Raw genomic sequence first — 21574 nt, 5'->3', positions numbered from 1 at the left:
CATGATGGAGAATGGCAGTGGTAAGGGAGCCAGAGAGCCCAGGCTTGCAGTCAGGTGGTGTGAGGCCTGGGCAAGGTGTTTGCCTTTGTGTGGGCTTCAGTGTCCTCCCCTGTGAAATGGGACCCCTGGGATCTGGTGATGGGGAGGACAGGGCCCCAGATACGGTGAGGCCCCACATGGGGCCCCAGGGCCTCGCAGTGCTTGGGGTGGCAGCGGACATTCACCACCACCCCAGGAGCCAGGAATGAGTCCACCAGAAGACAAGACTTTTGTTGTAGGTTTAATTTATTACTGTTTGACATCCAGTGACACTGACATACCCCCGCCGGGCCTGTGGACCCCTGGCCCTGGCGAGTCTGACCTGTCCAATAAAATACAGTACGAGGAGTGGACGGCTACACACATGCATCCACAGCTTAAACTACAGTGATTCCAAACTGCGGCCGGAACAGTACTGCCAGGGATGGAAAAGAAAAACAGGTGTCGTGTGTTCCCCAATTCATAATTCTTTTTTTTTTTCTTTTCTCATTTTAAACAGTTAATGCTGTTACAAACGCTACTGATGCCAGGACAGGGCCAGACACAAACAGTCCTACATCTTCTCTGCTGTATAAATATGGAAGATTTTCGTTTATACAGTTTTATCCCAAGTCTGAAACTACATCTGCTGCTACCCGTTACTGCTAAGGGCTACACCATCTCAGATCTGGAACGAGCGGCTCGGGGTTGAGACTCTGGAATGTCGGGACTCAGTCTTCCTCGCTGCCACTTCCTGAGCGGTCCTGGAGCGGGGACAGGAGGAGAAAGCGTGAGTCAGCCCCACCCTCAGGAGCACCCCGACTGGCGCCGACCTCGGCTTTAGATGCACTCAACCACCAATGCAGGCAGCAGAACCGCTCTGCCCTGCAGGGAGTGGGCAGCCCTGGCTCCGCGAGGCTGGGTGCTGACTGGCCTTTGCCCTCATCCCCTGCTGCCACGGCCACTCCGCGATGTCACTGTTCTCCCACAGACTGTCCCCTGCGTCCACATCGACTCTTCCTTGGGACGTGGGAGGCTTGCTGGGCCTTCCCTGCTCTGTCCCACTGCTGTCTGCCTGTTCCTGTGCCCCTGACTTGCGGCTTTATTTTTATTTTTGTGGCCATGCCACGCAGCTTGCGGGATCTTAGTTCTCTGACCAGGGATGGAACCCGGGCCCACAGCAATTACAGCGCCAAGTCTTCACCACTGGACCGACAGGGAATTCCCCTGACCTGTGGCTTTAAAACCACCTTGGCGATTCCTGACCATGTAAAATCTCTGCTCTTCTGTATAAACATTTTAAACAGCTTGGCAAGGGCCAAAGAAGCCCTGCTGGATCCAGATGGGCAGATGGGGAGCTTTACAGCCCAGACCCTCCTCTCCAGAAACAAGGGCCACCACTCCCGTGTTCACAATGTCATTAATGTCCCCATAAGACCATGGATGTCTATGGTCAGATTTATTCTGAGGCACCTTGGTTTTTTTTTTCCTAATTAATTAATTAATTTATTTTTGGCTGTGTTGGGTCTTCATTGCTGCACGCGGGCTTTCTCTAGTCGCAGTGAGCAGGGGCTTCTCATCGCAGTGGCTTCTCATTGCAGTGGCTTCTCTTGCGGCTGAGCACAGGCTCTAGGTGCGCAGGCTTCAGTAGTTGTGGCTCACGGGCTCTAGAGCGCAGGCTCAGCACTTGTGACGCATGGGCTTAGTTGCTCTGCAGCACATGGGATCTTCCCGGACCAGGGCTCGAACCCGTGTCCCCTGCATTGGCAGGCGGATTCTTAACCACTGCGCCACCAGGGAAGTCCTGAGTCACCTGGTTTTGCTGCTATTGCAAATAGCTATACAAGAAAACTAACGAGGGACTTTCCTGGTGGTCCAGTGGTTAAGACTCCTCATTCTCAGTGCAGGGGGCCCGGGTTCCATCCCTGGTCGGGGAACTAGATACCACATGCATGCTGCAACCAAGAGTTCGCATGTCACAACTAAGGAGGCTGCGTGCTGCAACTAAGACCTGGTGCAACCAAATAAATAAATATTTTAAAAAAGAAGACTAACAACAACAAAATGCAAAATGGTGCTTGTCAGGCTGTTCCGGGAGCCAGGCCCCATGTAATCCACTTGACCTCCCTGCTTTGTAGACATAGACACAGGCTCAGAAGTAAAGCGAAATGCCCAGGTCCTACAGCAGGGAAGGGCCTGGCATCCGGGCTAGAGCCAGAGGGCAAAGCTTATTTAAACCCCGCCAGTGGGTCTGCTCGTGCCCCCACGCCCATGAAACTGTCCAGGCCTGATGCTCCTGTGGCTCTTCCCTGGTGTGCGGGGGACTGCAGCCTGTGCCAGGGGGACTGTCACCGAGGCATCGCTCACAGCCCCGTTCACAAGGCCTGCTGCACAATGTTTTTATGACTGTGGATTATGGGACCTGTGTTTTTCACTTGCTTTTTCTTAACCCACTACCATTCTTTAAAAATCCCTCTAGACAGGCCGGAACAGAGCCGCAAGCAGAGACCTGGGGTGCACGGCGTGTGCCCCGCGCAGTGAGGACACCATGGCAGTCCTGGCAGCTGGAGGGCCCTGTGCTGTGGGCATGGGGACCAGCTGGCAGCACCTCCGATCTCACCGCCTCCCGCCTGAACACTGCCGGCCCGAGCTCGGCAACCCTGGTGTCCTGGGTTGGCAGCTCTGCAGGCTGTTGCAGCAGCAACAGGCTGGGATGCCCCGCCTGAAGCCCACCAGCTCCAAGAGCAGTGCTTGTAGGGCCGCGTGGACTTGGACTTGAGTCCCAGGCCATATAAGGATGAGCCTCGGTCTCCGCATCTGGGGAGCGGGGGTGTTGGCCTTGGACCAGGGCCCAGCACCTGGCAAGGGGCGGTGTGCAGTGACCCGCCTGCCCGGGCCCCGCGGGCTTTACCTCGTCCTGCTCCTCCTCACTGTCGTCGTCGCTCACCACCGGCTTGGCCCTGGAGCCACGGCTCGGCCGCCGCCGGCCGCTCTTGAGTCGGTCCTGGGCCTTCTCCTTCCGGCCCAGCTTGATCTTCACTTTGACGGAGCGAGCTAGGGTGGGCACCAGGAGGAAAGATGTGAGCTCGGGAGAGCATGGCACCTCGGAGCCAGGGGCGTCTGGGAGCCGTGTGGGCTTCGGGTCCTCTCAGGTGGGTGTGACCCCATCCCCACCTCCCCCCACCCCGAGGATGGGCTGCAGCCCCTCCCCAATGCGCCCCGCTGCCCCCCCTGCCTAGACTCACACTCCGACTCCGAGCCTTCCTCCTCGCCCTCCTCTTCCTCCTCACTCTCCTCCCCTTCACTGTCTTCCTCCTTCTCGATTTTCTGCCGCACACTGGTGAAGACCGACTGGAGGACGATGGAGTCTTCGTAGATCTGGGTGGAAACACACAGGGCTCAGGTGTGGGGCCTGCTGGGGAGCTCCCCGCCCGCTGGGCCTCAGTCCTGGCAGAGGGACAGCTCAATAATCCTTTCCCAGCCAGTGCCCGAGAGAGCACTGGGTTGATGAAGTGGTCCCAGACAAAAGGTCCGGTGTGTTCGTTCAGAAATAACCACATGTTCCTCCCTCCCTTTGAAGAACTGCACTGAGCGCGTTTTTAAAGGCTCTGAGAGGGTCTGCCGTAACATTAGAAACGCGTGCCCCTCGTTGAAGCCAGCATGTCCTCCCAAATATATGACTATCAGATCTCTTTTCCGAGAGGCACCCATCCCGACACTTAGGGAAACTGTTAGGCTAATAAGGCTGTGTGTGTACATGAATTTCATCCCAGGATGGGACACAGCACAGGATTCCTTTCAAGAGAGTCCCCGAGTGAATTCAAAACAGATTCCGAGATGTACGCAGACTGTTCCCAGGGTCACCATGGATGGATGGCACCGAGTCTATTTCCTCTTTTTAGTTTGTTTTTATTTTCTATTTTTTCAGTAATACACACACATTGCTTCTGTAATGAGTAAAATACTCCAAGTTGGAGGGAATCTTTTTTAAAACCAGTCAATTCACGGGAGGGGGGGTGAGGGGCGTGTCACCCGGGGCTGGGGGCTGCTCACCAGGGAGCCCTCCAGGTTGAAGGTCTGTGCGTTCTGGCACAGCAGCATCACGTCCTTCTCTAGGTCGTTGAGGCTGCGGTACTTGTGGCTGCGGATGCGCTCCTGTGGGCAGGAGAAGCGGCCTTACCTCTGGACCCCCTCACACCCGGCGTCCCTCTGCCTGACGAGGTCACGGCTGAACCCCCAGGCTCTGTGCAGACTCAGAGGCCCAGCTGTGGGTGCCGGGGAGGGGCTGCCCGTCACATCCTCAGGACCCCAACGGCCAACGCCTGGCTCCCTGCCTGGGGGGGCCCAAGGCCCAGGCTCGGAATCCCGCAAACGCCGACGTGGCATGTCCCTGCGGGGAGCACCCCCGCCCTCCCCGCACACTCGACACGGGGTTACCTTTATCTTCTTGAAGTCCACAGGCTTGCGGATGAGCTCGTAGTACTCGGGCAGCTCCTTGCGGGACGGCAGCTGGATGAACACCTCGCTGAGCTGACGTCCACTACTACTGCAAGGAGGGACACGGCGGCATCACTCGCAGGCCCTGCCTGCCGAGGAGCCCTCGTCCCCTGCCCGGCGCCCCCCACCAGGCCACTTCCCCATTGCTTGAGGACAGAGCCGGTGAGAAATTCAAAGCTGACTCGGGAATTATTTCCTGTACCTGTGCTGTCTTTTGAGTTCTGGAACATTTCTGAGGGGCAGCCATGCAGAGAGACCCCTGATGCATTTGAATCGAGGCTCCGAACTCACCCAACTTCCTCCCATCGCCCCCCGCACCCCAGCCCTGGAGGAAACAGCAACACGTGCCACATGCAGCAAAAGCCTTGGCACTTGAATGAGGGAGAAGAACCCTGATTATTTATTTACGACGCAAAAAATCAGTTTGCTCATGTTGGGAGCATCAAGTGCCAGCATCTGCAGAGGCCAGTTTCCCAAGCATACTGTGCACCTCTCACAGGCGGCACTTACAAGCGGTGAACTTCAGAGAATCTGGCCAAAACCCAAGGAAAGACGTCCCCCGGCAAGATGCTAATGGATGACAAAAGCTGTTTTCTAGTCTTTTCCAACGAGGTGCTTGCTTTGCACGAGGGAGCAGAGGAAAGACGTGCCGTGAGTGGCCATGAGATGAGGAACCCGAGCACTGGGCCACCAGGCTGTGCCACACCTGTGCCCGGCTATGCTGGGGCCAGGAGCTCCGAGGCAACATCCTCCCAGTGCCTGGACGAGGAGGGGGCGAACAGAGAGACATCCACCCTCAGCCTCCCTTCAGCCTCCAGCGTGGCGATGCTGTCTCCTGGCAACACCAGTTTTAGACCTGCTAAATTAACGCTGCAGCCCTCTAACAGGCTTGTACGTGGTGCCAGGGCCATGGGCTCCGTGCTCACCCGTGGCATCCACACAGGTGGCCTGGCCTCGGGGTGTGCGTGGTCCTTCAGGGAGCTCAGGAAGCGGTACTCCAGTGCCATCATACAGAGGGAAATTCCAGAGCAAAACCCTCATAAACCTCTGGGGGAATTGCGTCCTTGAGGAATAAAAGGCCCACCTGGCCGGAGAACTGTTGTCTGGTGCAACGTGCTGAGGGCAGAGGGCCTGGAACTGGGCGTGTGTGAGGGAGGGGCAGGGCGCCAGGGTCACGGGGACTTTTAAAACTGCCCTGACGGTGAAGACCTCTTGAAAAGCCACTGCCATAAGATTTTCCTTGCCAAAGTGCTGAGAAGTCATTTTTAATCCTTAGAAGTCCCCTGGAGAGCCCTCACCTCCCCCGCACCAGGGGCTGGTGTGGCCTTCCAGGCTTGCTCACCGGCGCCCCCCTCCTCGGGGCTGCTTGGCCCTCCAGGTGGGCTGCCCGGGACCTCCGATGTCAGCGCCCCTCTCCACCTGCTCAGTCACCTCAGAATCACCGAAGCGGCTGCTCCCCCAGGGAACCCCGGCTCCCACCCTCACCTCCGCATAAATGTCCTCTTCCCAACACCTCGTAATAACACGGATGACTGAGATGACACGTAAAGGCACAAGCCTTCAGTGCTTGCTCCTGTGAGCCTCCCCGACCTCCAGCACCTGGCTGAGCTTGGCCTCCTCTTGAACTTGAGGTTACGGGATCCCACAGGGTGAGCCCTCAGGCCTGGCCTCCCCGCTCACCACTGTCGGTGAGACATGCCTCCTGCCTTGTGAGACTTGCTCTGAAGAAGTTTCTGCCAGGCAGAATTGTTGGAACTCCATCTCTGACTCTGCTCTGTGTCCGGCCGCCTGGCAGCGGTGGGCACGCGAGTGAAGGAGCCTGAGAAAATCCTGATGCTGTCAGGATCGGCCCTGTGACCCCAATTCAGATACAAAGAAAGGAAGCACCCACCATGGCCCTAATGCCTCCAGCCTGGAGGCACCTGGTTTTTGGTAACACTAGCAATGGTGGCTGCTGTTACATATGACAGTGACGTTATTTTCCAGCCTCTAGATGTCAGTTCCCACAGCAGGGATTTTCTTCCACCTCGTTCACTGCCCTGTCCCCATCACATCGGGACATGAGACACAGAGGGGCTCAGAGTGACTAGGGCCTTGCCTGGAGCTCCAATTCCTCCCACATCTAGCCCAGAGGTCATTTCTTACTGAACGAGGTTTGTGACCACGCAGTGGGGGAGGCCTTATCTAGTTTTCTAAGCCCTTCTCCTTGGAGCCTGAAGAGCCCTGGTTGGGACCCTTTTATTTAACCTGCCCAGATGGTCTCCTCCCTATGGGAATGTGCCTTCCCCCACACCAATTCAGGGTTCTGGTGGGGCTGCCCGTCACTGAGTCCCCACCTCTCCCCCCAAGACTCTGGTGCGGACAAGCACAGCTCCTCAGCCGTCTGGTCTCAGTGACTGGTCCAGGCAAGAGCCTGGGACATAGCCAGCCAATAAGAGCTCTTCCCTGGGCCTTTTTACCAGGAGCTGGGGAAGCAGAGGTCTTTTTTCTTGGTGTGTGAGGCCTTGAGGACGGTGCCCAGAGCTGTGTTTCACCACAGGGGTAAGGGGAGAGGTGGCAGGTGGCTCTGGGTCCTGAAAGCTAGACTTCATTAACTCCTCCATGGCCTCCAAGCCAAAGGAACCCCTGTTCTGCTTGCAGGGCTTAGACCTGAGTTCCTGATACCTAGAGCCCCAAAGTCTAAATGGACACATCCTTTGATGTGTCCTTGAAACAAAATGATAACATGTGAAGGAGAAACAAAGAATCAGAAGAGACAAAAAGCAAAACAAACAAAGCAAACAAAAAAACAGACCCAAACCCCCGAACAGGACAGAACCACAGACTCTCAGTATTTAAGAGGTCATCCGTCGATATCCCATTCGAACAGGTGGAGAAACCAGAGAGGTTAGGAGAGCTGGCCCAGACACAGAAAATTGGTGGCAGGCAAGACCTGAGCACAGGTCCCCTAGGCTAAGTCAGGGGTCTCTCCCATCCTTTCCCATATACTGTTCTAGTATCTTTTTGTCGTTGTTGTCCCTTTTTTGGAGGGGGCCGCACTGCACGGTTTGCAGGATCTTAGTTCCCCAACCAGGGATCGAACCCGGGCCCTCGGCAGTGAGTGCGTGGAGCCCTAATCACTGGACCGCCAGGGAATTCCCCCCATGTACTCTTCTACAAGGGTCAGCAAACTTCGTCTATGAACAGCCAGTATAAATGTTATAGGCTTTGTGGGCCATACCACCTCTGTTACAACTACTCAACTCTGCCGTCGTTGCACCAAAGTGGCCACAGAGAACATGTAGGCCAACGGAGTTTGGCTGTATTCCTCATTTATAAGAAACAAAATCTGATTTTCATATAATTTCACATCATGAAATAGTATTCTTCTTTTGATTCTCTGAAACTCATCTAAAAAGAAAATCTTAATTCACAGACTACACACATACAAGTGGTGGCCCATATCTATATTTTTGCTAGTTTGCAAATTTGGTTTGTTGACCCCTGGTATGAATCCTGAAAATAACAGAAAGAATGCCTGTATTGGGGATGATAACATACTGCTTGATACCTTCCATTCCTCACCCTTTGACCAGGGCAGACATTGCAAATGGATCAGAGCACTATCTCTTGAGCCCTCATAGCCTCAGGCAGGCAGAAGCAATCAACTGAAGATAGTACTCAAGACAGATCCTAGCTGCCTCCTCCCCAGTCCCTCAGCCCCACTCTCCTTCCTAGAGTGCAGTTCAGACCCTCTTCCCATGACACCTCTTGATAACATCTTCTCACCCTGGGACTATTTTCTCTTTTGATGCTTAGTGAACTGAGCCAGCAAGGGTCCTGGATATGAGCAGGCCAGGATTTTAAAAACTGACTTAGCAGCAGAACATTTATCTGAAACAGAATCTCAGATTACATGTATGTACACCATACATGAAATTTGAAAATGATACAGTGAAACACATTAAAGAGGTATTAGTACAAAATTACTTTCCAGGTTCAATTTTTTGACCCATTACAAAGTCAAGGATATCTCGAGAATTAGAAAAGTGAAAAGTCTGGGGCAGATCCACTTACAAATTTTTACTAAGAACCTCCACCTGCCAGGCATCCACCCTTAAAAGATCAATCTCAGTGTCAGATTTATGGCTGTGTGGTACAGAAAAACTCCTGACTCATGCACGAGTGAAAGGAAATGATATTCACCAAGGAACCTGCCAACAAGGAAGGTCTGTAGGCTGCCTGCCCTGCACTCTTAGCACACTCTTCCAACAAAGAGGGAGGGTGGGGAAGCTCTACTGAAGGGTCCACATGCTGAGGGCTGGACTGGCTGTAGGTCACAAAGCTGATTAAGAATCTCATGAGCCAAAATTTCTAATGAACTGATTATTTTGCAGGAGGCAATGACACAGCTGGGGGCTCATGTTTCTTAATACAGTTCAACGATGAAATCCAAATCTCATTTTAAAGAAAACCTGACCACCCCCCACCCCCACCCCCGCTAAGCTGGATTTGAAACCACTTAGTGTGAAACCCTCATTCTGGAGAAGAGGGTCACATGGCAAGCCGCAGAAGCCGGATCATAATCCAGCCTGGCTCTCAGGGGTGGCATCTACTCCAAGCGTACGTTCCAGCTTCCCCAAGCTGACCTGAACGCCGCGAGGGCCAGTGCTGTGCTCTGCTGTGGCAGCTACTCAGGGATGTTGGCTGCGGGTAATGAGCACCGTTCATGGCACTGCAAACAACATTTCTCAGGACCAGGGAGAAGATGAAAATGAGAGGCACAGCAAGCCCAGGAGCTGTGGCCGGGGGTGGGCGGAGCTGGTCATGTGAGTGCAGGGAGGCCCAAGGCCACTCTGCAGGGCTGAGTGACCTCGGTCTTGAGGAGCGTGCTTCCTGTTTGGAGCCCCCATGTTACCACCCGCAGCTCTGAGTACCGAGCGGCGCCAAGGCAGAGAGGCCTCAAGCTCCTTCTCAAGTGGCAGGATGGCCACCCTGGGAGCTACGGGTGCTGGGGATCCCTGGACTGCCGGGACCAAGGTGTGTCTGGGGGTCGGCGGGTGGGGAAACCGTGCTGCCACCATCCGGGACCCACAGACCCACTTCCACACCTCCCCGGAGGCCCCCGCAGACACTCTCTCTTCCCTCCTCCTTTTTTTTTTTTTTGCGGTACGCAGGCCTCTCATTGTTGTGGCCTCTCCTATTGGGGAGCACAGGCTCCAGACGTGCAGGCTCAGCGGCCATGGCTCACGGGCCTAGCCGCTCCGCGGCACGTGGGATCCTCCCGGACTGGGGCACGAACCCGTGTCCCCTGCATCGGCAGGCGGACCCCCAACCACTGCGCCACCAGGGAAGCCCCCTCCTCCTAACTTTTAATCTTAGTTAAATTGCATTTTTAATTTAGTTTCTGAGTTTCACCTCAGAAGTTAGACACTTCTCAATCTACCTTTCAATTATTTTATCTAGCTGTCTCCTGGCTTCATTTTAAATTTTACCTGTGTTTTGGTAATTTCTCATTTATTTGACCTTGACTTTGGACCTTTTTATTCATCCTTTCCCCTCTCCTCGTTTTTCTTCCCCGGTTGTTTGGAATTTTCCATTTTACACCTCCTGCCTTACCTGTTTATTCTATTCTACTGATACTTTCACGAATGTTCCTCTACTGCTTCCTGAGTACAGAAGTAGCACATGCTTGCTGAAATGCACTGAGCACTTCACAGGATCTCACAGGGGACTCCGAGGGGGGCAGAGGGACGGGAGGGGCAGGCTGCCACCTGCTCACCCAAACCTACTTGTTTCCGGAGTCCAGGTATCTATCTGTACCTGTCCTATTTTAAGCTTTTATGTAACTCTTTTAAGACCCTTAACACTAGAGCCCTGTTTTTTGTTGCTGTTTTGGCGGGCTCTGTCTCCACCATGGCGATTAGCAACGGGGAGTGAAGCGGGGGGGATGGAATCGGCCTAACTGGGCAGGTGGGGCTTCTTCCCACAAATTCTGTGGCAGGCTCAGAACCTCAGCACGGCTCAGCAAGGCCACCTGGGCTAACCCTCTCGTGGCTTTGAGCCCCACTCGGCTAGCAGCCTGGCCTGTGCCCACGCTCAGGCGGGCCCGGGGATTAATGATGGGGATCAGCACTGTTCTCAAGACATCTCACCTCGGCGCCTCTCACGCCAGGCTCTGGACTCGGGGCTGAGCAGACAGCGCTGACCCCACAGACGGAGGGCTGCCTCTTGCCCTGCAGTGCCCATTCCAAGCTTGGGCTCCCGATGAAGAGCCAGTGCACCCTTCCAAAGGCCGAGGCAGGAGAAGCCTGAGGCCTCCCTGCCCCCTCAGGAAAGGGCTCCCAGACCCGCCCACCCTCCACCCTCTCCCTTCTCCCCAGAGGCCTGTTCTGAAGGGCCTGGAGCCAACTGGGGTGTCCTCTCCTAGAGAATGTTTCTGCCTGACAACCTGCCCTGGAGCCTGTTTCGCTGCCCCAGTTTTTCTTGCCAATCAAAGCACAACCTTTCAACTGAAGAGCCATCTGCTTTTTGATTCTAATCAAGGTGATGCAGGGCCCCTGCAAGGACAGAGGGCAAGTGCTGATAGGGTTTGGGGAGTGGCCACTAGGCCTGGCTGAAGCTGCCACCGTGGATGTGGTGGGGCCCTTCGTCACCCACAGTGGATCTGGCATTGATCCCAGATCTCTGTGACACTCAAACCCTATGGTCCTGACAGGGTTACTGCCTCCTGGTAAGAGGACAGGAGAAGGGGACCCAGAGGGCCCACCTAGTGGGGCTCAGCCCTGGGAGGCTTAGCCTGGGCGGCCTGTACACATCACCAACTTTCTGAACCATCTGGAAATAACTTATGAGTATCTCATAAAAACAAAGATGTTCTCTTCCATGACCCCGGCTCGATGATCAAATTCAGGAACCCTGGTGCCGATGCGCCTCCACTGTCCAACGCAGAGTCTTTTACAGCAGTGACAACTCTGCCCTGTAGCAGTTAACGGTCAAGCTCTACACATCAGCCAGCGGGGTACAGAAGGGGCTCTGTGGGGTCCTCTGGAGCCTGTCTCCTGAGGTGGCGCCTTCCAGCAGATGCACTTCTCTGAAGCCATCCTAAAGGCGCCGCAGGATGCGCCCTGGAGCACACATCTGCTGACTGGCACTTGGAAACGGTGCCTAAATGCCTCGGCCACCAGCTGCTGACTCCCTCCGAAGGACCAGGGGAGAAGACAGCCACCGGCAGCACACGCAGCTCCACGACAAATCCCAACCTGACCCTGCAGCCTAACTTACTGGTGCACTTAGATATTTTATTTTATTTTATTTTATTTATTTATTTATTTTTTTTTTCTTTTTGCGGTATGCGGGCCTCTCACTGCTGTGGCCTCTCCCGCTGCGGAGCACAGGCTCCGGACGCGCAGGCCCAGCGGCCATGGCTCACGGGCCCAGCCGCTCCGCGGCATGTGGGATCTTCCCGGACCGGGGCACAAACCCGTGTCCTCTGCATCGGCAGGCGGACTCTCAACCACTGCGCCACCAGGGAGGCCCCTACTTAGATATTTTAAAGTGAAAATCCCTACTTCCAGCTTAATTCCTTAATTCTGGTTTCACTTCTGGCTGATAACCCGAGGGTTCCTCCATGCAGTTTCGGGATTTCCAACCACTAAGGAGAAGGCACCCTGCGAGGCCCTGCGTGTGGGATTGGCCTCTGGGCCCCTGCATGCGCAGTCCCCTGGCCTGTGATGCTCCTTCCCTCCTCTTCCCTGGCGGGCCCCTGCTTTTCCTCAGGCTCTGCTTATGTGGCACTCCTCCCGGAGGCCATACTGGACCCCAAGGTTGCCTGTGCCAGCCCTCAGTTGCGTACAACTGCAGACTCTTCCAGCGTTTTCCCACCCTGACCCCATGGGAGGACGTGTATTTTCACCGCCACCCAGCAGAGGGTCGCAGCTGTGAAGGCTGGAGACCTCACAACTCCAGGGAGGGCCGCTCACAGGGTGAACTGGGGCCTCGGGAGGGGTGGACCTGGCAGCCCTGAATCTGAACACACGTGAAAGACGCAAAAGCTTCCAAATCAGGACATTACCTGCGTGCAGATCAGGATGTACATGCAAAGGTTCTATCATACACGACGGCACTGGTATTTTAACACAACTGGGGCAGGGGTGGGGGGGGTAGGGATCTTGAAATCAACACTTAGTAGCAACATTTGGAGTGGTGCAAACTGGGGGCGGGGCGGCCCTGCTGAGACTCAGCAGCAGAGGCATGGCCAAGCCGCTTCTCTCTGGAGTCACTGCTTCAAGGTGCAACCCCACTCCCACAGTCACTGGGGGCAGGAACAGCAGCGCCACGGCCCCTGCTCAGCAAGGTAGGCTCCCCACTCTGAATCCAAACGCTGGCGATGTCCTGTAATCATTCTTTGGTGTCCAGGAAGAACCAAGCTGTAACAATAAGTTCTCTCCTCAGGATCCACATTTAACTCAGGTACAGAGTTTAGCTAATCATAGGGTTCTAGCAAGCAAATGGGATTGTTAAATCCAAAGTTTCATTTTCTCTTCTGGAAAGGAGCAATCGGAAGTCTGAGACAAGAAAGTGCGCGTCAAGCTACCTCTGGTTTTGTTCCACTCCTGTTCTCCTTGGTGTGGCGTGGTGGCCAGTGCTTCAGAACCTTCCAGGTACGTGACAGCTGTGTCATAAAGAACTTAACCTGGCCCAAAGAAAGGTCTGGCCTTTGCCCTTGGCTCCTGGGAGGCCATGTCTCTGTCCTTGAATGTCCTGCCTGGTGGGGTGCCTTTGTTTAGCTGGGGGCCTTTGGCACAGTCTAAGTGTGATTCCAGGCAGGGGCGTCGGGTCAAGCGGCATCGGTTCAACCACAGAGGGACTGGAGACTGGGCAGACACGTGGGAGGTCGGCCGGGTATACTGACCAAGTTCCAATAAAGACCCTAGACACCAAGGCTTCCGAGGCTGGCAATGCTCTGTGCGCATCTTCTCGTAATGTTGCCAGGAAAGTCACTGTGGCCGGCGATTCCACGGGGAGGACGCTGCTCCCTGCGCCTCTCCCCTCGGCTGGTTTTAATCTGTGTCCTTTCGCTGTAATAAACCATAACTGTGAGTACACCAGCTTTCAGAGAGTGCTGAGAGTCCTTCTAGGGAAATCATCGAGCCTGAGGGTGGTCTTGGGGACCCTGAACTCTGCAGTTGTTGTCAGGAGACAGGGTGGTCTAGTGGTCTATAGGCCGTGCCTAACCCTACAGCTGCATGAACCATATTGTAGTTTTCCCCATGGTTTCAAATTCTTACGTTTTGATAAGAACGTCAAAAATGTCCATTAAGTAGGTCAAGTTTGTACCCAAACATCATCTCTGAAAGCATGTGCCGTGAAGTAACGTTTCAACCAGGACGATGTGACTATTTTCCTGAGTTTATGTGCCTTGTTTGATCTCTTCCTGTGTGGCCACCAGCAAACCAGCGAGTGGAAGGCCCTGCTCCAACTGAGAAGCAAACGTTTCTCAAAGCCAGCGCGTGGGAGGCTTCCTGGAATGGTCATATTCTCCGGCCCACTTGTAACTCCTTTGCAGTTCTCCCCAGTCTAACGGCGAACTCCCCGTCCAGTGGGGCCATCGTTCCAGGAGGACGTGAGGTTAAGCATAAGCCATGCTTCAAGCCCTCCACGGAGGCACCACCACGTGGGTCTGACAGACCTGGGAGCTCAGCTCTGTGACTGCAGTGTCAGGGCTCTCATCAGGCTGGATCTCAGAATCCCCACCAGGATCTTGGTGTCCTGCCATAGGCCAGTCTTGACAAGATGTCCCTGAACCCTAAAAGCTAGTTTTAATTCAATGCCCGATTTATCACCCAATCTTGCATGGGCTTGAGAGAATGGCTGTTTGCAGCAGCCAGGGGAGCCAGCTTCTCTTCTCTCACGTGACCTTCAGCTAAGCACAGTAGTGCCTTTTCTCTAAGTCATAGGATGACTAAGAAAGTGGACTGACACTTGACATATTTTTTTTTAGTTTGAAAATATCCAAGGCCTTATTGAGTGCAGGATGCCAATTTCAAGTGTCTACTATTTTTAAACCAAGGTGTAACCTACTACAGGAAAGTCCGCACATCTTATCTTAGGTGTACAGCCTGGTGAAGGTTTTCATGTGCAGACCAAGATCCCAACGTCCCAGAAGGCTCCCTGGTGTCCCGTCTCTGTCAATTCCGACTCGAGGTAACCACTGATCCATGCTCATCACCGTCGGTCAGCTTAACTTCCTGTAACTGGAAGCATACAATAGGTACTTTTCTGTGTCTGGCTTCTCTCACTCAACAGAGTGTCTGTAAGATTCTCCCAGGGAGTGGTGGTCTGTCTGTTCTCGTGGCCGTTAGAATTCTGTTCTTCGATTAGGCCGCCGTGGACGTGTTCTGTGGGTGGACACTGGGCTGTTTCCTTTAGGGGAGTCGTGATCAAAGCTGCTATGGATGCACCTGTACATGTCTTCTGGTGGATGTATGCACTCAGGACTAGGACTGGAGTGGCTGGGTCAGAAGCTTTATCTGTGTGTCCAGCTTCAGAAGATACTGCCCAGAGCCACATGCTCCCATGAGCGGGGTGTGAGGTGCTACTGATCCACGTCCTTGGTGGTACTAAAGGGAATTTTAACCCTTCTGGTGTGTGTGAGGAGGCACCTCACTCTCATTTTATTGTGCATTTCCTTCTTGTTATGATGTCGATGTGGTGATCCCGAGCGCCTTTTCGCACGTTGATTGGTCACTGGGGTATCTTCTTCTGGGAGGTGTCTGTTCATGCCTTTTGCCCATTTTAAAATTGAATTTTCTTTTCCTAGTCTATGGCAATTTTCACCATCTTCATGAGGGTGTCCTTCGATGAACAAATGTTCTTAATTTTAGTGAAGTCTAACTTGTGAGTCTTTTATGGCTAGTGGAGTTTCTGTCCTACTGAAGAAGTCTATGCCTCCTTTAAGGATGTGAAAATTTTTTTCCCATGTTGCACCTTTCACATTTATGGGATTTAAAAAAAAGATTTATTGAAATATAGTTGATTTACATCACATTTATGTCTGTAATCCATTTCAAATTAATATATGTGTATGGCGTAAGGAGGGGTCAATATTTATCTTCTCCGTATGGATGGATATCCCAGTGATCAGCATGACTTTTTGAAAAGTTCATCCTTCCCCACTGACCTTCAAGGGTCTTCTTCATTTTGACAATGTTAAGGTTCCCTTGCAAGAATACTACTAGGAAGAAAACATCAGTGTCTATTATTTTCATTGGATTTTTGCACATTCCATATTATAGATAATTGTTGGTCTACTTTTTTCTTTGTGGAATTTGCCTCAAAGGTGAAGTTTGCAAATGAGTTCAATATTTTGTTCTCAATACTGACACAAGGAACTTCCCTGGTGGCGCATTATTAAGAATCCGCCTGCCAATGCAGGGGACACGGGTTTGAGCGCTGGTTGGGGAAGATCCCACATGCTGCGGAGCGACTAAGCCCATGTGCCACAACTACTGAGCCTGTGCTCTAGAGCCCGCGAGCCACAACTACTGAAGCCCACGTGCATCAATGAAGACCCAGTGCAGCCAAAGATAAATTAATTAATTAAAAAACCCCCAATATACACTTAAAAAACCCAAAAAAACACTGACACAAGATGTAATATTTTTAGGCCCAGCAGTTGAACTTAAATATGCCTCTTTTCCACTTCATCATTTGTTTCTCTTCCAATAATAAAGGATTCTTTTTAAAGAGCAATTTGTATCCTTTCTTGGGGTACTATAACCATCACCACCCCCTGAAATCACAGGCTTGGTAACAGTTTCTCCAAATGATACACCATGGGCTCATGCCTTGACACTATTCCCTCAGACAGATTAAAATTCTCCCCTACTTTGCTTGTGATTGACTGCAAAGCATTACTATGAATTCAAGTTGTAAAACCCTCCCGTTACGGGGACAGCCTCATCGACCTGCATATAGCAGAAAGTGGAACAAGACACTGGGAGGCAGAAGGATGCCCCTGGCTGCCCGATGCAGCTCCACGCGACCCACCCTGTGCTGGCAGGACGGGCACAAGTCTCCTAGGAGGGCCGCGGGAGAGCCATTATTTTCTTCTTCTTACTTACGTAGTACTCATGATCTACAAATGGATCTACAAAGCAGAAAGCATGCATTGTCTTGTGGTTGGCGTGTCTGTGAGGGCAGGGAGACCACAGCTGGGGCGGGGCAGGGGACTGTCTACAGAAGGAAAACCACTGGCTCTCTGTTCCAGCCACAGGCGCCTCCTCACCACGGTCCACCAGCCACGTGATCGGCCTCCATCACAGCACAGACCCCCTTCTCCCACACTCACCCTGCCACTGGCCTTGAACCCGCCGGCCACCTCCTGGACCCCTCGTCCCCAGATCTGCCCTCCTCAGGGCTCCTCTTGAACGCCGCCTCCCCTGCCCTCTCACCACGGCTGACGCTGCCTGTCTCCCCTCTTCCAGGACGTTAATGTCACGTCCCACGAGGACAGAGGCTCCGAGACAGAGACTCGACCTGAGTTTGTGGGGTGACTGCCCAGGCAGCGGGCTCGCCAGCCCCTCCCAGAGGCCCCCGCCCGCCCGCCCCGCCCCCCGCTTACCTGTCCTTGTACTTGATCACAGCGTCCACGATCTTCTTCATCTTCTTGGTGAGGTTGGGCGGGTTGGGGGAGAGCTTCTCGGCAGGCGGCCGGCCACGCTTCTTCTGCTTCTTGCTCTCGTCGTCCTTGTCGCGGCTGCGGGTGCTGGTGGTCGGGGTGGAGGGGCCGGCATCGCTGTCCCGCTTGCGCTTCCGCGACGATTTCTTCTGCCGGACCTCCTCTTCGATCTCCTCCAGCGTGCCCTCCTCGATGGCCTTCAGGGTCAATAGTGGTAAAAATAGGACAGCCAGCACCGAGGTCGACAAGCAGAGGCCGCGGCGCAAACCCGGGGGCCTGGCTGGGGCGGGACACATGCTGGGGCTCCAGACGGGCTCCAAGGGCACGGGGGCTGTGAGGGCCAGCTCTGTCTCCCCGATGCCAGCCCACCCAAGCCCGTTCTTCGCAGATAAACGGTGTATGTTACAAATTTAAGTGTCACAGCCTCACTGTATGAAGCCTGAAGAGTGGGCTCCTGTAAACCCTCCACCCAGAGGTGACCCCGTCAACACTTCTGCTCTAGACCATGTTCCATGTTTTTAAAAAACTGTGGTAAGATACACATAACATAAAGTCAGCTGCTTCAAACACTGTCAAGTGTGCAGTTCAGTGGCACTGGGAACGCTCCTGCTGTGCAGCCATCCCCACCCTCCACCTGCAGCATGTCCCACCTTCCCACGCACATGTGCACAATCGAGGCAGCACCGGGATCGAGCCACATACCACATCACGACTCAGCTTTTTGCTTATTATGTCCTGGATATACTTCCTCTCGTCTTTCTGCAACATAATTTTTAATGCCTATTTAATAGTATTTCCTTGTAACATGGGCCTTAACTTAACTTCCTCTGTAGTTGGGCATTTAGGTTCTTTCCAATTTTGCGAGGATGGGTGGGTGGGCTATTCTAAGTACCGTCATAACTGACATTTGTCTTTCTTTTAGATAGATTCCTGAAAGTGAAACCGCTGGGTTGAAGAACACGAACGTGAATGTTAACTTTAAAATAGGTCCGATGTATTAATTCTCAACGATAATAACTAACTTGCATGTTTTAGCCCTGAACACAAAGTGATGGGAAGCCAGGTTTCTAGGGGGGCGTGGAATCAGAACCGGGAGTGGGGCCTGGACCCAAACGGATGCCCTGGTTATTCATCTCAGTTACCGGCTGCATCTGAGTGCAGGTACGGGGCCAGGCACTGAACACAGCCCACAAACATGGTGACAAGTGTGCTGAGTGCCAAGAAGGAGGGTGAGAGGTGCTCTGAGGATGGTGGAGCAGATGTGTCCTGGTCAGGGTTGGGGAGAGCTTCCCAGAGGTGGGCACTTAAGCAGATCTGAAGGGTCAGGGTGGTGGAAGGAGGCATCCAGGCCAAAGGAACAGCATGGAGGGCACAGAGCAGACAGGAAGGACTGAAAGGAGGTTGGCATGGGGGAGGGCACACAGTGGGTCGAATGGTGTCCCCTCTAATTCATATCTACCTGGAACCTCAGGATGTCATCTTATGGGGTAATAGGGTCTTTGCAGATGTAATAAGTTAAGAATAGAGATGAGATCATACTACATTAGCGTGGGCCCAAATCCAAGGAGTCAGAAAAGGCCGTAAGAGAGATACTGCAGACATCCATGTGAAGGCGGAGGCAGAGACTGGAGTGATGTGGCCACAAGCCAAGGAATGCTGGGGCCACCAAAAGCTGGAAGAGGCAAGGAAGCAGCCTTCAGAGGGAACATGGTCCTGCTGACACCTAGATTACAGACTCCTAGCCTCCCGAATTGTGAGAGAAAAAATTCCTGTTGTGTTAAGCCACCAAATTTGTGGTAATTGTCATAGCAGCCCAAGGAATCTAATACTGGGGTCTCTGGTCCTGTGCCCTAGACATGCAGGTCAGCCCAGAAGGGCAAGAGCCAGGCACATTCTACAGGGTTTGGGTACATATGGCATCAGAGTGGCTGCCAGAAAAGTGGTGCGAATTACATGTGCACCACTAAGACAGAGGAGTATCTGATTTGGGTAAATCTCTCTCTCTCTCTTTTTTTAAAATATCTCTTTTATTAATGTAAATTTTATTGAGTACGATATATTAAAAAAAATGGCATGTGCTCAAATGGGAAAGAATAGTCTTTTCAACAATGGTGCTGGGACAACCAGATAGCCACATGCAAAAGAATGAAGTTGGACCCGGACCTCAAGCCATACACAAAAATTAACTCAAAAGCGATCAACGGTGGACTTCCCTGGTGGTGCAGTGGTTAAGATCCTCCTGCCAGTGCAGGGGACATGGGTTTGAGCCCTGGCCCGGGAAGATCCCACATGCCACGGAGCAACTAAGCCCGCACACCACAACTACTGAGCCTGAGCTCTAGAGCCCAGGAGCCATAACCACTGAGCCTGTGTGCCACAACTACCAAAGCCCGCGTGCCTAGAGCCCATGCTCTGCAACAGAGAACACCGCAATGAGAAGCTCACGCACTGCGATGAAGAGTAGCCCCCGCTCGCCACAACTAGAGAAAGCCTGTGAGTGGCAACGAAGACCCAACGCAGCCAAAAATAAATAAATAAAATTTAAAAAAAAAAGGATCACGGACCTACATGTAAGAGCTGAGACTCTAAAATTCTTGAAAGGAAACACAGGGGTAAATCTTTGTGACCATCAATTGGCAATGGATTCGCAGGCATGCTACCAAGGCACAGGCGAAAAGAGAAAACCAAATAAATTTGACTTCATCAGAAATTTAAAATTCTGTGCTTCAAAGGACAGTATCAAGAAAGCGAAAAACAGGGGCTTCCCTGGTGGCGCAGTGGTTAAGAATCCACCTGCCGATGCTGGGGACACAGGTTCGAGTCCTGGTCCGGGAAGATCCCACATGCCACGGAGCAACTAAGCCCGTGTGCCACAACTACTAAGCCTGAGCTCTAAAGCCCGCGAGCCACAACTACTGAAGCCCACGTGCCTAGAGCCCGTGCTCCGCAACAAGAGAAGCCACCGCAATGAGAAGCCCACGCACCACAACGAAGAGTGGCCCCCGCTCACTGCAACTAGAGGAAGCCTGCGCGCAGCAACGAAGACCCAATGCAGCCAAAAAACAATGAATAAATAAGATAAATAAATTTTTAAAATATGTAAAAAAAAAAGTGAAAAACAAAGACAAAAACCACCCCACGGAATAGGAGAAAATATTTGCAAATCATATATCTGATAAAAGACTCTAAAGACGATCTACAAATGGCCAGAAAGCACATGAAAAGGTGCCCAACACCATTAGCGCCACCCCCCAACCAGCACACCCCACCGGAAGCAATTCGAAACCACAGTAAGATACCACTGCACACCCACTAGGATCGCTAGAATCAAAAGGCAAATAGAAAGTTATCAGCGAGGACCTGGAGAAACTGGAACCCTCCTGTGCTGCTGGTGGGAATGTAAAATAGTGCAGCCACTTTGGAAAACAGTTTTCGTTCCTCAAAAGGTTAAACAGAGAATTACCATTTGACCCACTCCTAGATACACACCCCAGAGAAATCAAAACATATGTCCTCACAAAACTTGTACACAAATGTTCAGCACTGCATTATGCACAATAGCTAAAAAGTGGAAACAACCCCACGGTCCGTCAACTAATGACTAGATAAACAAATGTTGTATATACTTATAATGGAACATTATCCAGCCATAAAAAGAATGAAGTCCTAGGGACTTCCCTGTTGGTCCAGTGGGTAAGACTCCAAGCTCCCAGTGCAGGGGCCTGAGTTCAATCCCTGGTTGGGGATCCCACATGCCGCAACTAAGAAGTCCTCACGCCACAATTAAAAAAGACCTTACATGCTGCAAGGAAGATCCCGCGTGCCTCAGCTAAGACATGGTGCAAAAAAATAAATAAATAAAGAATGAAGTCCTGATATATGCTAGAACCTGGATGAATCTTGAAAATATTTTGCTAAGTGAAGAAACCCAGACATCAAAGGATCACATAATGCATGATTTCATTTATAGAAGATTTCCTGTTTAGGCAAAATTACTGAAACAGAAAAGTTGTTTAGTGGATGTCAAAGGCTAGAGGGAATAAAGGGATGGGAAGATAGCTAAAGAGAAAACAGTTTCTTTTGGGTGAGAATGTACTAAGCTTCATTTGTGGTGATAGTTTCAGAACCCTGTGAATATACTAAAAATCACTGAACTGTACATCTTACATGGGTAAATTCTACGGTATGTAAGTTATTCCTCAAAGAAAGGGAGGAGGGAGAAAGAAATGAGCGCCAACTATTATCATTAGCATGTGGGCAGCTATTGTCTCAGTAATGCCGGGCTGGCAAAGGCCCCATGCAAGCCGTTCGGGACTGTGGTTGGTACGACGTTCCTTCATCCAAGGTTCTCTTCTGGGCCCTGGAGCCCTGGGCCAACGGCAGGGAATGAGATGCCCC

The 21574-nt window shown here is 52.5% G+C and overlaps 1 protein-coding gene across 8 annotated transcripts in view; it reads right to left on the bottom strand.

Moving 5' to 3' along the window:
• Positions 1-267: 267 nt before the first annotated feature.
• Positions 268-21574, bottom strand: part of SMARCA4 (SWI/SNF related BAF chromatin remodeling complex subunit ATPase 4) — an 85581-nt gene continuing 64274 nt past the window's right edge. For 4 of the 8 annotated variants that reach the window (XM_082620549.1, XM_082620552.1, XM_082620550.1 and 1 more), the window contains 7 exons: positions 17879-17935; positions 17120-17373; positions 4456-4564; positions 4072-4173; positions 3264-3396; positions 2930-3072; positions 268-782 (listed from right to left, as the gene is read on the bottom strand). In XM_082620549.1, coding sequence (XP_082476675.1) covers positions 750-782; positions 2930-3072; positions 3264-3396; positions 4072-4173; positions 4456-4564; positions 17120-17373; positions 17879-17935 — 831 coding nt within the window. In that variant the 3' untranslated portion in view covers positions 268-749. The remainder of the gene's footprint in view (positions 783-2929; positions 3073-3263; positions 3397-4071; positions 4174-4455; positions 4565-17119; positions 17374-17878; positions 17936-21574) is intronic. The other 4 variants (XM_082620553.1, XM_082620555.1, XM_082620551.1 and 1 more) reach the window with 3 other exon arrangements.

This window comes from Mesoplodon mirus (assembly GCF_964341445.2).
Source record: "Mesoplodon mirus genome assembly, chromosome: 5".
In the NCBI taxonomy this organism is placed as follows: Eukaryota; Metazoa; Chordata; class Mammalia; order Artiodactyla; family Ziphiidae; genus Mesoplodon; species Mesoplodon mirus.
The sequence above is the reverse complement of the archived record's forward strand: the minus strand, read 5'-3'. Positions and strand labels throughout refer to the sequence as shown.